Here is a 13,649-nt window from a genome sequence, read left to right as displayed (position 1 = left end):
TCTTCCACTTGCTTTTGTATTAATTTGATAAAATACATGATATAAACTGAGCTTTATACTATGTTTATACCAGAATACGTAAAACTGTTTCATTGAAATGTTAAACCATAAAATGAGACCAACATAACTCGGAGCTCTATGTTACTTCTGCTGTAGTATAGTTTGATACGGAAACAGGGACGCCAAGTGCAAGTTCATGGCTCGGGCCAATTCAAAAGAAGAAGAAATGAAAGACTTTTGCAAAAAGAGTGATTGATAAACCAGGATTATGCACTTGCTGGTAAGCGATAAGATTGGTATCGTTAAGTGACACAATCCTCTGCGTCAGATCTCAACAGGGAACCTTTTCCGAAGGGATGCACCGTACAAGTAAAAGTAAATCGGCACAGGTATGAATCCAACAGTGATGAAGGCCAACACGCTATTCCCCCAGCCTAGTCCAAGGTTTGCATAGAGTGTCGGTGCGGCAAGGGGTAGAAAAGCTCCCGTTAGATTGCGAAGCAGTGTAATGGCAGCAAGTGCTGACGCCGCTGCTTGAGGTCCAAAGATGTCGATGATATATGTCTGCGAAGATGAATTGATGATTACCGCCCCGGGTCCACAGATCGCAGTCCCGATGATGGGCACAACCCAGTGTACTCTGTACTCAGTAGTCCAACCGTAGATGAACAGGCCGATGGGGAACATTGGAGATACAAACATCATCATTATAAGCCGCCGCTCTGCATGGTAGTTCCCTCCCTCAGCATTTAGAAGGCGATCGCTAAGCTTGGCAAAGGTGATGACCCCTATGGCGCAACCAATACCGACGCCGATGTACGCCAACCCGGAAACACCAACACTCCATTGATAAGTGTTCTCGTAGACGGTGGGAAATGTGGCGAAGAGAAGCATGGTTACACCGAAGTTGAAGGCGATGTAGAGTGAGATTAGAGCGACGATGGGCGATGTGAAGAGGAATTTCATAGGCCGGGTTAGGGCATGGAGGACGAGCTGCTTGATCGGGATCTGCTTATCGCCGGAGGCCCGCAGGTTTGGATTGCCTGTCTCTTTACGAAGTCTAGCAGCCTTAGACTTGAGTATGTTGATAGAGCTTGTTTCGTGCATGAATAAGAAGGTACTGAGGGTGACTGCGCCAGCCTAGAGGAAAGATATTGGTTATCTTGCGCTAGAAAAGGAGGAAAAGGGGTAGTGCTCACAAGCATCAAGATGAGATAAAAGCACCATCTCCATCCGAGATTCTCGACAACGAATCCTCCCACAATAGGACCAAGCACCTAGCCTCATTATCAGCTTATTAAAATCCGACAAATACTCAAGGGGGTACATACAGGGCCAAAGAGCGGTCCAGCGGTAAAAATAGCCATAGCAACACCCCTCTCCTCCTTCGGCAAAAGATCAGCCACCGTACCGCCTCCCGTAGACATATACGAGGCAGCAGCCATACCAGTTAACAAACGAAAGACGAGAAACTCTGCAACATCAGTACTACGCGCGCAACCAGCCGTAAACCCTATGTACAAGATTGAGCTTGTCCTGTAAATCGGCATGCGGCCAAAAACCTCAGACATAGGGGGTATGAATAATTGGCCCAGGGCAAAACCCAGTGATGCCATGGTGATGGTCAGGACTTCAACTGTGTTGCTCTTGAAGCCAAATTCGCGTTGCATGGTAGCGGCGCCGGGGGCGAACATGGTGGTTGCGAGGTTGGTGTATAGGACGGATAAGCTGATGACTATGATGTTTGTCAACTTGTAGGCTTTGGACCAGTTGCGTGGGTTTTCAGGGTCGTCAGGGCCAGACCAGTCGACGATATTCGGGTCTGGTGTAGGAGCTACTTCGCCAGCTTCCATTGCATCCTTTTCAGCATCAGTCTTCATATTTGCAGCATGGATATCTTCAGAAATAGTTTCTTCTTGCTTGTCGGCATTTGGTTCCTTGTCGTGGCCAATATCGCCTTGAGCCGTAGCATAGACGCTGACTGTCTTGGTTGCTTCATGATTGCAAACGGTTTTATCGCTCTCGGCTTGACCTTTCGCCATTGTTGCCAGATACCCGTCGTCGTATGTGGTGTAGTCGTGGGCATAGAATAAGCTATCCGAATTCCTAGATTTCTGAGCTTTCTTGCCTCTGCCTCGATGCTAACCTTGTCGGAAAACAAGTTATATATTGCCATAAGAGAAGAAATAATAGTGGTGTCAAGGGCAAACTCAAGTAGTAGTTGGCCATGTGACCCTGTTTTGCCCCGGATTTGCTCCGTTGTTGAACATGATTAGCAACAGATCATCCAGCGAACTAAATCAAAGCAAACAATACAAGAACAGACAATCATCATGCTCAAGTATCCCGCAGTTTCTATCAAATTCATACTGCCTCAATAGTGATCCCCAAGTCCTTCAATGAAGCCAGTAATTAGATATTTGGCCAATACTGGCTTTATATCAGCCCCACTTAACCATCCTTATAGGTCTGGTAAAGCTGGAAGCGCAAGGTGGGGCGCTTACGTTTGCTCCCGTCCTCTGACTGGCTCATTAAATGCTCCGTTAAATGCTCCGTCGATTGCTCCGTCCAATGGACCCGCCTATCCCCCGACACCCACCACCACCTTGCTCCGTCGAATACTCCATCTGTCACTTCCACTCTGACTTTCCGCTGACGCTTTCTTTTCACTCCAAAGTGACAAAAGCTTGCATTTAATGGATTATCTTGAGCCACCCGCCTATACAGAAACGCCGAGCCTGTCCAATCAGCAGCCCAGCACTGTTATCAAAGACTCGCTGCCTCAACTTCGAGATCGTCGGAGGGAGAAACCGCTGCTTTCATGTACCTTTTGCAGGAACCGAAAGTAGTTCACACATTTGCACTAGAGAAAGCACTGAAACTAACAGATAGCCACTCAGGGTGCGATGTGACCGTCAGCTACCATGCAAGACCTGCACGAACAGGGGGATTGGCTTATCCTGCACTTACGAGGTAGGCTGTACAAGCCGGGGCAAAAGCAAAGTCAGCGTCAGGGATCGCATTCAGCAGCTAGAAGATCTCGTTCATTCCCTAGCTAGGCAGCAGCAGACGCCAGTTGTGCATGCCGACAGCCTCGTTCGAGAGTCTTCAGATCCTCCATCCCGGCAGAGTATCTCTACGATCCCACTAACAACACCTGACGAGGAAACGCCCGTGGCAGCTTCAAAAAATACGCCTATATCGCAGAGCAAGGACAGTACTGATCCCCCCAGAGCCTCAGAGCCTGGCAGCATGCGTCTGAATTCACACGGTGTTGGTGCCAGCTACGTCGGGAGCGTGCACTGGACCGCCGTCCTCGACAGTATCTCTGAGCTTAGAGACCATTACGAGGAGCAAGAGGAAGCTCGGCTACTGGCCACCAATGATCATTTATTTCTCCATAGTCCTGGACCTATGCTGCTATATGAGCCGGTTCAGACCACAAAAGCTGATCTTCTTGCCTCAATTCCGGCCAGGCCCGTTGTTGATCGAATGGTCGCAAGGTACTTTAACACACAAGGTGTTGTACCAAGCATACTTCACAGTGGGCGTTTTCTTCAAAAGGTATGTTGTTTGCTATGTATCGGAGTGTATACCTATGGTTCAGTATGGATCCCCTACCCCTTTTCCTCCTTTTGGAAACTACTTCCTGAATTCTTTACGTTGGCTGACAGTTTGAACCACTTAAATAGTATGATAAGTTCTGGCAGGACCCACCAGCCATGCCGTGCATTTGGATCGGGCTCTTATTTAGCACTATGTGCGTCGCTACGCTATGTCAACACTCAATTGATGACCCAACGGATCCGAAAATTCAAGGGCGAGTGCGCGTGTTTCGGGAACAGACTCTTCACAGCCTGATACTAGGCCAGTATACCAGAGGTGGGGAGTACGTACTCGAAACCTTGATTAATTATCTCATCTGTGAGTCGTTCATGTCCCAGGAGGATGAGACCGGGCTGTGGCTTGTACAAGGTATCATCGTGCAGCTCGCCCTGAGTCAGGGCTATCATCGAGATCCCCACAACTTCCCAAGCATTACACCATTTTCTGGTGAGATGCGGCGGCGCGTGTGGGCAGTCATTGTGCAGTTGGATCTTCGTCTCTCGAGCCAGATGGCGCTGCCATGTGTGCTTAAGGCCCAGCAGTATGACACAGCTGAGCCGCGTAACCTGCTGGATACAGATTTCGACGAAGATACCATCTATTTACCCCCTTCGCGTCCCGAGACGGAAGTCACGCCTGTGCTATACACCTTGGCTAAGGGGAGGATAGATAAGATGATGGGGCTGGTCAACGACATTGTCAACGATACCAAGGAGCATCCGTACACAGAGATCATGGAGTTGGACCGGAAGCTGCAAGAAGCTGAAGCATCGCTTCCGCCAATTTTCAAATGGCAGCCCCTTAGTCAATCTTTCATGGTGGCGCCTGAGATCGTCATGCACCGCGTGTTGCTCCAGCTCGCCATACAAAGACTAACAATCTGGCTTCACCGGAAGTATCTCGCACCGCCCTATACCCAGGCATGCTATCAACACTCACGCAAAGCTTGTGTCCAGGCGGCGATCAAAGTTCTGGAATTCCAGCAGATAGTGCTCGAGGAAACACAGGGAGATGGACTGCTGTATCCTACAAGGTGGGCTAGGTGGATGCTCCTGTCCTCCCGGCCGCGGGCAGTCTTTTTGCTAGGCGTGAGCATTCTGTGTTACTATGTGCAGCTGACCAAGTCGCGGCCGGATGTTTCGCTGGACGAGAGCACAGGGTCAAAGATCCACGGTCTGCTACGTAACGCGTACCCACTCTGGCTGCACTCTACCACAGTATCTAGGGAAGCCAGGCGGGCGATTGATTATCTAAGCCTCAGACTAGGGCTGCAGGAACAAGAGATTGGCGTACCTCTCGCTGATTCTACCGCCGACACGCCTCAGGATACAGATATGTCGCTTGATCAGTTTACTTGGGACGCATACGAAGGTAAGCTGCCGAAATAGGTTATGCTTCTGGTCTTTTGTAACAGCATACCTTTTCCTCCAATTCTGCCTCCAGGTGTATCTGCTAATACGCGGCGCGCTAGAAACTGATGTTTTCTCAGAGTGTATCGCTGGATTTCCAACGACAGCATCCAGTGGGGGTTTTATGGGACTGGACTTATCTTCAGCCACGAGCGTTTCATCATCGGATTTGTTTTCAATGAATTTGGAGACCCCAGACTCGGCGACCGGGTAGACAGAAGAACCCTTTTACTCATCGGGGAGAAAGAAACCTATGACCTCTAACCTAGTTAATGAGAATATTTAGCTAAATTTAGGATGAATTTAGAAGATCTTTAGACTAGTTATTTTATCAATTAGAGTAAAGATTCTACGTTCTTTTACTTCCTATACCCTATGAATGACATGGTTATGGTAGGTATTGGAAGGTGGTCTATTTCTTCTCAGTAAGTCAAACTCAGCCTTGTGCCACTCTGTATTACACAACCGCAGGAGCATAGTCTCTGGACACAAATATGCGTCTATCTTTCTGTCCCCCCTATTCCGTTGTCCTGTCACATCTAAATCCTAGTTAGTTTGGGGCCTCGAGGCTGTGGCGTATTTCGCCCTAAAATGATGAGATGTGACATGTAAACCCTGCAGCTATGGATTGACGTGATCTACGCTTATCTCGGCAATTGCTTACCGACCAAGTCCCGGGTCCTCGGTACCTATTTATTATAGAAAAAAGAAAAGAAGAGAGGTGCGGCCCGTTTCTGCTGTATAACATGAGAATTGCCTAAGATGGAAGTCAGGCGTGTCTCAAGTAAGCTGACAGGCTACACGGTGAAGCCACGAAATGATATATGAGCGGTATTTTTATCACATCCATTTATCCGAAAATAGTGTTTATTCTCGTCACACCATCTGATATCGGCAATTGATGCAAGTAGATCTCAAGGTACACGCGAAGCCAGCCCCACCATCTCCGCAAGCACGCGATTCGAGGGCCGCGATTGCGCAACACTTTTATATGTCGCATATCACTTATATGAGTATTACGCTCACCTAAAGTCTCATTCACTAATATTACCTCATTCTTTACCCCTCATTCACTCAATATTGTGAGACAACTTGCAGTCAAAATGTCTGAATCGCAAGAGGCCCCCAAGGTCAAGAAGCAGCTCATTATCAACGCCTTCGTTGAATCATGCAGCGGTCATCAATCACCTGGTCTCTGGAGACATCCGGATGATAAATCATGGGATTTCAATAATATCAGTCACTGGGTAAAACTGGCTCAACTTCTTGAGAAGGGAAAGTTTCACGGTATCTTTATCGCTGATGTTCTTGTGGGTTACTCTCTTTGCATCACATGACATGTCGCTCACATTCTCAGGGATCTTATGATGTCTACAAAGGTCCTCGTAACCCAGATCCTGCCATCATTTCAGGCGCGCAGTGGCCTGTCAATGAACCCCTTGCCACTGTGCCAGCTATGGCAGCAGCTACTAAGAATATTGGTTTTGGTGTAACCGTGGCGACTACTTATGAGCAGCCTTATCATCTTGCCCGAAGACTCAGCACTGTGGACCATCTAACTGGTGGAAGACTGGGCTGGAACATCGTTACTGGCTATCTTGACTCTGCTGCTCGAAATCTCGGACATACTGAGCAGCCGAGCCACGATGAGAGATATGCCATTGCCGAAGAATACGTCGATGTCACTTACAAGCTTTGGTGCGTGACTCACCATCTTCATTTGAATTTTCACTCATGAACCTAGGCAATCATCCTGGCGAGATGACGCCGTCAAACTCGACCGTGAAAAAGGCATCTACACAGACCCCTCCCTAGTCCGTCTCATCAACCACTCGGGAAAATACTACACCGTGCCAGGCCCTCACATCTGCCAACCCTCCCCCCAACGCACTCCCCTAATCCTCCAAGCCGGAACTTCCAAAGCCGGAAAGAACTTTGCCGCCAAACACGCCGAGGCTATTTTCGTCGCAGGCCACAGCCCCGTCACGGTGGCGAAGAACATAGCTGAGATTAGAACCCTAGCAAAAGAGCAGTTTGGTCGTGATCCTAAAGCGATAAAGTTCCTGGCTATGTTTTGTCCGATTATTGGAAAGACGCAGGAGGAGGCTGATGCGAAGTATAAGGAGTTTGTGGGGTATGGCTCGGAGGATGGTGCGTTGGCGCTGTTTGGGGGCTGGACGGGGATTGATCTTGCGCAGTATGGGGATGATGAGGAATTACGGTATGTTGAGTCGAACGCGATTCGCTCCGCCGTGGAATCATGGTCCAAGTCAATCCCAGGGGTGCCAAAATGGACGAAGCACACTGTTGCAAATCATATAAAAGTCGGTGGTCTAGGAGCCACAGTCGCAGGAACACCAGAGCGCATCGCAGATGAGATGGAGCGATGGGTCAACGAAGCTGACGTCGATGGGTTCAATCTGGCGTATGCTCTCATGCCAGCGAGTTTTGAGGAGGTTATATCTGATTTGTTGCCGGTTTTGAGGGAGAGGGGGTTGTTTTGGGAGGATTATGCTGTCGATGGGGGCACGTATAGAGAGAACGTCTATGGGAGGAAGGGAGTTGCTAGACCGCCTGCTGATCATCCAGCTGCGAAGTATCATTGGACGAAGGATGATTGAGCCAGTCAGGAAGGATAGAGTTGTTGGAAGAGATTATGATGTGTCATTGGGCAAGAAAAACTTTTGAAATATATAGTCAAGTGTTTTTAACTTTATTTTGAGCAAGGCTGTTGTTTTTATGCTTAATTTTTTATTCTTCTTACTGGTTTGTCTGTTAAAGTTGGTTGACTCATTGCCTCACCCCACTCCCGAGCCTTCTCTAAACCTTGACACTTCCTAAGTTAACCTTCAAGCTTCCACTCTCACAGATCACAACACCGATACGAAAGTCTATGTAATTATACTCTAAAAATCACATATCCCGTTCAAAAATAGCTCTTGAGTTTCAAACCTTGTGGCTCGACTCGTCGACTGGCAATTCATACCCAGTCAAGCTTTGAATGTTCTCATTTTATTCGCGAACTCAGAAGCCAAATTTTTATCAAATACAAGTTTCTATCATTCTACTGACTATAAAATGCCCTGTCCGTTTTGAAGTTGTCCTAGGTTTTCTTTTCCTCCTTTATATTTCCGAGGACCTGACTCGAGTTGACGGTTGACCCCACCTATCGTCTTATCTCTCAACACCAACTTCAATCATCCCATCTCCGCGGACCACTCATACGCTTCAATTTCAGCCTCACTCTCAATTCCATTTCCTATCTTTACTTTACCATCATCATCATCATTATGTCTACTCCCTCTCTCTCTGCCCTTCCTGAGGAACTCCAGGTTCAAATCCTGGGATACATATACAAATATTCCCTCATCGACCTTCGTCTCGTCAGTCACACTTTTGCCCGCCTCATCACACCAATCATCTTCCGCGCCATTCGTGTCCGCGCTTATAGAGATGAGCCACAGCGTTTCATTGACATCGCCATGACTGAACATCTGAGATGTCATGTCCGGGAAGTCACTTGCGATACCTGGACAGGATCCTGTCCCATGAATAAGCGTCGGGAGCTCACGAACAAATTCTTCCAAGCTGTTCCCTTCATCTCAATGTTTCCTAGACTCGACACTCTCAACATGCGGCTTGAACACGATAGATCTCACATCGACCACAATACGCAATTAGGACTTTTAGAGACGTTGTTTCACTGTCTTGAGGGGACGTGGAACATGGATGATAATGTTCGCAGGAATACCATGTCTACACCGCAACCGTCTACATGCGAATGCTATCCACAGGCTCAAACTGGCATTCCGCTTCCTATCAAGAACCTGACTATCTCGAATCTTATTGATGTCAGTGGCATCAAAGTGCTGCCTGATTTTCAAGCTGTCATGAATTCAGGAGCTCTGAAGGACCTGCGTATCAGCGTAGCTGATGGAGGTGACCTTGATGACTCTGAAGTCATTACTACAACACAGAAGGGCAGCCAAGATATCCACCACGATCTTCTTGATATAGTGCTCACCCCCAGCATCGCCAGCAATCTCCAGGTCCTGTCCCTGTTTTCATCAACCCCGTGGGGATGGTTTCCCAACATGGACTTCCGCCTGATTGGTGCCAACGATCTGCCCAATCTTAAGGTTCTCGCTTTGGGACATTTTGAGTTCAGCCAGTGGTGGCAGGTTGAGTGGATCGGATCCCTTGGCATCGAGAAGCTTTATCTCGATGAGTGCACCGTTTTGCACTCGGATCACAATCGGGCTAGCATAATGCCAGATGCATGCTGCACCATTTGCCAAGACGAGGCTAGTGAGCTCTCCGATAAGGGTTACTTCGCCCAAAAGGTAGAAGGCAATGCCTGGCGCGAGGGTTCAACGTACCATACACATACCCGCTGGCACCACATCTTTGAGCACTGGGCCAATACCATGCCCAACCTCCGCGTCTTTAAAATTGGACAAGGCTGTTGCTTAGACGACGGAGCTTGGAAAGCAATTGATCCAACCTACGAGGGGGACTTTTACGAATACGTCGAAGAAGACCACGAGGCTATTTTTCAGCCATTTCAAGGTACTAGCCATCAGCACTTTGAGTGTCCTCTGCCCCTTACCACGGGCACTGGTATTCGACGGTATGGATCTGAGGCTGTTCAGAGTTATGGCGCTGTCTTCCCGTACGTGGAACATATTGAGGGTGGGGGTTATACTTATACTGATAGTCCTGTTGATGGGAAGGGGTTTTTGAACGTTAGTTTGGAGGAGAAGGAGAAGGATAAGAATGCTTTTGATAAGTTTTTGACGGTTATTGAGACGAGACGAAAAGGGCTGGCTGGCCAGGAGTAGGAAGGGCGTTGTTTTAATTGGATATACCTGTGCGATCGGTTAAAAGATTGGGTGCGATAGGAAGGGAACTGCATTTGCATATGACGGCGTTGGTTACTAAGAATCAGGGAAGCATTGTTTTGGTTGGACTGTCCTTTTTTGCGTTTTCGGCTTTGCTATTGTAAACACATCATTGGACGCATACTGGCATATAGAATGGAGTACCGGGGTGAAGACAATTCTCTATTTTTAAGCCGCCAACTTGATCAGCCTGCGTTACACAAGAAAAACTACAAATTAAACAAACAACAGTTCATAGCCGAGCGGCCCGAAATGCCTGTTTTGACGGTCTGGCATGTCGCATTGGGGGCCTTTCAGTTATATACCAATAATCCTTATCAGAGACATTCTTGGCTTGCAACGTGTATTTTCTTGATTGCCCATTCGTCCTCATATTCAGGTACATAACGCCGAGTAAACTATTTGTGGAATCGTCCTGCACATGATGTTAAATATCCAGTTATTTACGGTGACTTCTACGTAGGCCAAGTACAAGACAAGACCAATAACGCAATTATGTTCTCATTAAGTCTAGGCATAGCAAATTACATGGTTTTGCTTATTTACGTACTGAATGAATATGTTTGTATGCAGTATAGACTCTTCAAACAATTGATTGACCCGAGCTGCGCTGATTCAGCGCTGACTGCAAAGTCCAACCAATCCCCAGTCCCCGTTAGCATGCATAAAATGAGACCTGCGGCAGGGATCCAAGCCAAGGCATTAACCTCGGAAGACGGAAGATAGGATTCAATCGGGCGTAGCGCCCTGCCCGCTACGCCCACGGAAGCAGCCGAACGAGAATTCGCATCTTGAACGAGCTTAGCAAAGGGACCTTTTCAGTATGTCGAAACGAGGCACAGCTAACTACGGAGTACTCTTTTTTTTATCGGTCTAGCTCTGTAGAGAAAAAGTGCACGCGAGCCCCGTTTGCATTTTTTTTGCTGCATACCAAAGCTCACTGTGACGTGAAATGCGGAGGCTGAAGTTGGCTATGCTTAAAACAGAGTTTGGATTGAATTGCAGTGCGACGCGAAATGCTTACGACAACTGCCGGAAAGTGGGAGATGCGGATGGTATCACCACGCAAAGCAACGCAACGCGACGCAAGCGATTCAGTGTCAACGACGCAAGCGACGCAACCCCTCGATAAGAGGAATTGAATCGGGAGGCGGATATATCCGGAGGGGAGGATGCTTGGAAGACCCTTGGACGTGGCGTCATTCAATGATAATGCATGAGCGACATCCGAGCAAGCACTTGAGATAGCACTCAAAGCAGCACTAAAGACAAACCAAAACGTCATCAGAAATCAATATTAAGTGAGTGGCGCCGAAAGTTTTCGGTAGAGAAATCTTGAAACTGGGATAATGTTTACTTTTTTTAATAGATGGTTGGGTTTTATTTTAATGTATTTTAGGCTTTCTGGGGTATTGTTGTACAAAGATCATGACGCCATAGATTTTTCCAAAACATCATGCAGGGTCCGAGTCGTTGCAGCGCTTCGTAGGTTGTTGTTCTAAATATGAAGATGTAGCAAAGAGAAATGTCGCACTGATGAGATGTTAGTTTATTGGCAGAGAGGTAATTGAATGGAAGGGGACGTACATAATTCCAGCGCGACATAAAGCAGTCGCTTTAATTAGTCGAATGCCAACTTGGCAGATTGGTTGATGCATGTCCAGATCATCTTCCGGATCGCATGAAATGTCGCTCGCCATCAAAACAACCATTGTTCCAGTAATGAAAGGGCTGATGAACAAAAACCAGAACCAGGCGCGGAAGAATTTCTCTTTGAGAGTCGTGCTGGGACTAGGTTCGGTTTCGAGCGTTGAGGGGCGGAGGGATGTGAAGATAAAGACTGCGACGATGCTGAGGACTTCGAGGGTGCTGATGAGAGCCGCGAGAATACTGCATTCGTTAGACACGGCCAAATGAAGCCTTGGTGATGAACGTACAGGAAATCGGGGGCGTTGTAAAGAGAGATCTTGGTAAATGGGATCCACGAAATCAACATTCCCATCACCCACGGAAGAGCGAATGCGACGGGCATGAGGCGATTGGCAAAGATTTGTCGCAGCTGCATCGTTTGTTGATTCTTCGTCTTGTCGTTTAAAAGAGCCGATGATTCATCATCTCCAGCGAAGCCAGCCTTCTCGCTCGTGGTTTTGTTGTCCTGCCATGTCGGCAAGTGGGATGTTTCGTGATCCATGCTGTCCCGACTCCCCACTTTGCCGATAAAACAATAACTGTCGTGAATAGAAGTCCTGAGACTGAGAAACAGTCAATAGTGAATCGCAAATAACGTACAGGAGCTGGGGGAGAAGAGACAGAGATAAACAGGGTGCAGGTGGCCCGGCTTTTAAAACCAAGCCCGCCCACCGACGGGAGGCTGCATTCATACATGGTCCCCTCGAGTCTGGTGCACCATTCCGAATACGGGTTAGAGGGGGAAACAGCAAGGATCGACGGGGCCCCCACGGCAGATAAACCAGGGCCCACGTGCACGGGACGGATCAAGCACATGTGCAAGACGATTGGATGTGGTGGGAATTATTCTTTTAACCGACACTGCACACATCCCGTAGTTATGCTGTGTGGAAATGTCTGCGTCACATGCAAGGTACATCCCTCGAGGCAGGGAACTAAAAGGCACCAATCACTTATGCCATGTGGGCGAGACTCGGCTTCGTGAGCCGTGGGACTAATGACGCAGTTGGTACGAGTCTTGATAGGGAATGAAATGGTGGCTGGTAGCATTCGGTTATTTATTTGTGACGAGCGGAATTAGTACCCGAGATCAATCAAGCACGTTGCTCACAGGCGAACTACTGCAATGTTCTTTTATGGTGATCAATGAAGATCTGGGGTATTTCCCCAACACGCAGCATAAAACTCCAAATTTAATTGAGGCTCAATTTCTCGACCAGCCCAATCATAACTTCTAATCAGCCACACCACTTTTTATCCATCTACACGAAGATTATCTGACTCCACTCACGATGTTCTCGTTGGCCCACCTGGTCTTATCTGATCTTTATTTCCCCAGCCCAACATCATCTGAACCTAACCTCATCTGCACTTCCTCACCATGACATTCGTTTCACTAGAACACGCGAAACAAAAGTTAATTACCTTCTCATATTGAATCTACGACATATCTGTAAATGCAGATGTAAACACAGAGCGAAGCAATGCCCTGGCTCTATGTATTTAGAGTTTAGTTGTCTTGCCTATTTGTTGTCCTGTCTCTGGAGTTGAAACTTTGATGCGCCATGAGTGATGGGTGATATAAAGTAAAAAGTGTACTGCTTGGTGCTACCCATTCATGCCAAGTACTGACTGACTGGTTCAAAGTCAATTTGAGCACAGCCTTCAGGGTCACACTTGGCCATAGTCTGCTTTGTTCGTATGTTATTGACTGACTTCTGATATAATGCATGGCAAAGCCACTGGCAAATTCTTTTTTTCTTATCAAGCTCGTGCATGGTGGCGAGACTGGTTCCTTTATCTGTCTTAGGTAGCGTATAATGATAAGCTCAAGTGAAAGACTAAGACTTAAAGAGGATAGAATCTCGACATCAAAGAGCCAATTGCTCCGAATGGACAGATCTTCCAAGACAAGAGCGACGATGCATCTTGTAAATTAGAGTGTTATTAAGCTACCGGCACTATCAGGTATCCAACCTCACGCAATTGATCATAACCGAAGACGAGGTATCTCACCTTCACTGGACGCTAATGAGACTGCGCT

The 13,649-nt window shown here is 47.6% G+C and overlaps 5 protein-coding genes across 5 annotated transcripts; 3 read left to right on the top strand and 2 right to left on the bottom strand.

Moving 5' to 3' along the window:
• Nucleotides 1-324: 324 nt before the first annotated feature.
• Nucleotides 325-2,042, bottom strand: FOIG_08995 (uncharacterized protein; the record flags this gene model as incomplete). Its single annotated transcript, XM_031209169.1, has 3 exons — nt 325-1,140; nt 1,200-1,277; nt 1,332-2,042. The coding sequence occupies 3 exons, from the start codon at nt 2,040-2,042 to the stop codon at nt 325-327; spliced, it is 1,605 nt and encodes a 534-aa protein (XP_031061206.1).
• A 784-nt stretch (nt 2,043-2,826) lies between these two features.
• Nucleotides 2,827-5,312, top strand: FOIG_08994 (uncharacterized protein). The gene is made up of 5 exons (XM_031209168.1): nt 2,827-2,845; nt 2,901-3,564; nt 3,693-3,924; nt 3,976-4,977; nt 5,078-5,312. Exons 2-5 carry the CDS (start codon nt 3,253-3,255, stop codon nt 5,227-5,229), a joined length of 1,698 nt encoding a protein of 565 aa, XP_031061205.1. The 5' UTR covers nt 2,827-2,845; nt 2,901-3,252; the 3' UTR covers nt 5,230-5,312.
• A 700-nt stretch (nt 5,313-6,012) lies between these two features.
• Nucleotides 6,013-7,920, top strand: FOIG_08993 (alkanesulfonate monooxygenase). The gene is made up of 3 exons (XM_031209167.1): nt 6,013-6,325; nt 6,373-6,713; nt 6,760-7,920. Exons 1-3 carry the CDS (start codon nt 6,119-6,121, stop codon nt 7,634-7,636), a joined length of 1,425 nt encoding a protein of 474 aa, XP_031061204.1. The 5' UTR covers nt 6,013-6,118; the 3' UTR covers nt 7,637-7,920.
• A 385-nt stretch (nt 7,921-8,305) lies between these two features.
• FOIG_08992 (uncharacterized protein) lies at nt 8,306-9,856 on the top strand (the record flags this gene model as incomplete). Its single annotated transcript, XM_031209166.1, has 1 exon — nt 8,306-9,856. One exon carries the CDS (start codon nt 8,306-8,308, stop codon nt 9,854-9,856), a length of 1,551 nt encoding a protein of 516 aa, XP_031061203.1.
• Nucleotides 9,857-10,559: 703 nt separating this feature from the next.
• On the bottom strand, nt 10,560-12,439 carry FOIG_08991 (uncharacterized protein). The gene is made up of 3 exons (XM_031209165.1): nt 11,854-12,439; nt 11,504-11,806; nt 10,560-11,449 (listed from the first exon to the last, which is right to left on the bottom strand). The coding sequence occupies exons 1-3, from the start codon at nt 12,105-12,107 to the stop codon at nt 11,371-11,373; spliced, it is 636 nt and encodes a 211-aa protein (XP_031061202.1). The 5' UTR covers nt 12,108-12,439; the 3' UTR covers nt 10,560-11,370.
• Between the last annotated feature and the right edge of the window lie 1,210 nt (nt 12,440-13,649).

Source organism: Fusarium odoratissimum (genome assembly GCF_000260195.1).
Source record: "Fusarium odoratissimum NRRL 54006 unplaced genomic scaffold supercont1.14, whole genome shotgun sequence".
NCBI lineage: Eukaryota > Fungi > Ascomycota > Sordariomycetes > Hypocreales > Nectriaceae > Fusarium > Fusarium odoratissimum.
Note: the sequence above shows the minus strand (reverse complement) of the source record. Positions and strands in the feature narration are given on the sequence as shown.

Bases quoted from the DNA above. Each gene is read 5' to 3' on its own strand.
- FOIG_08994 (XM_031209168.1), top strand. From the start codon at position 3,253: ATGCGTCTGAATTCACACGGTGTTGGTGCCAGCTACGTCGGGAGCGTG. The intron at 3,565-3,692 runs GTATGTTGTTTG...CCACTTAAATAG, and splicing joins GTGGGCGTTTTCTTCAAAAG to TATGATAAGTTCTGGCAGGA. The intron at 3,925-3,975 runs GTGAGTCGTTCA...GGCTTGTACAAG, and splicing joins CTTGATTAATTATCTCATCT to GTATCATCGTGCAGCTCGCC.
- FOIG_08993 (XM_031209167.1), top strand. From the start codon at position 6,119: ATGTCTGAATCGCAAGAGGCCCCCAAGGTCAAGAAGCAGCTCATTATC. The intron at 6,326-6,372 runs GTGGGTTACTCT...TCACATTCTCAG, and splicing joins TCTTTATCGCTGATGTTCTT to GGATCTTATGATGTCTACAA. The intron at 6,714-6,759 runs GTGCGTGACTCA...TCATGAACCTAG, and splicing joins GATGTCACTTACAAGCTTTG to GCAATCATCCTGGCGAGATG.
- FOIG_08991 (XM_031209165.1), bottom strand. From the start codon at position 12,107: ATGGATCACGAAACATCCCACTTGCCGACATGGCAGGACAACAAAACC. The intron at 11,807-11,853 runs GTACGTTCATCA...TAACGAATGCAG, and splicing joins TACAACGCCCCCGATTTCCT to TATTCTCGCGGCTCTCATCA. The intron at 11,450-11,503 runs GTACGTCCCCTT...ACATCTCATCAG, and splicing joins TTATGTCGCGCTGGAATTAT to TGCGACATTTCTCTTTGCTA.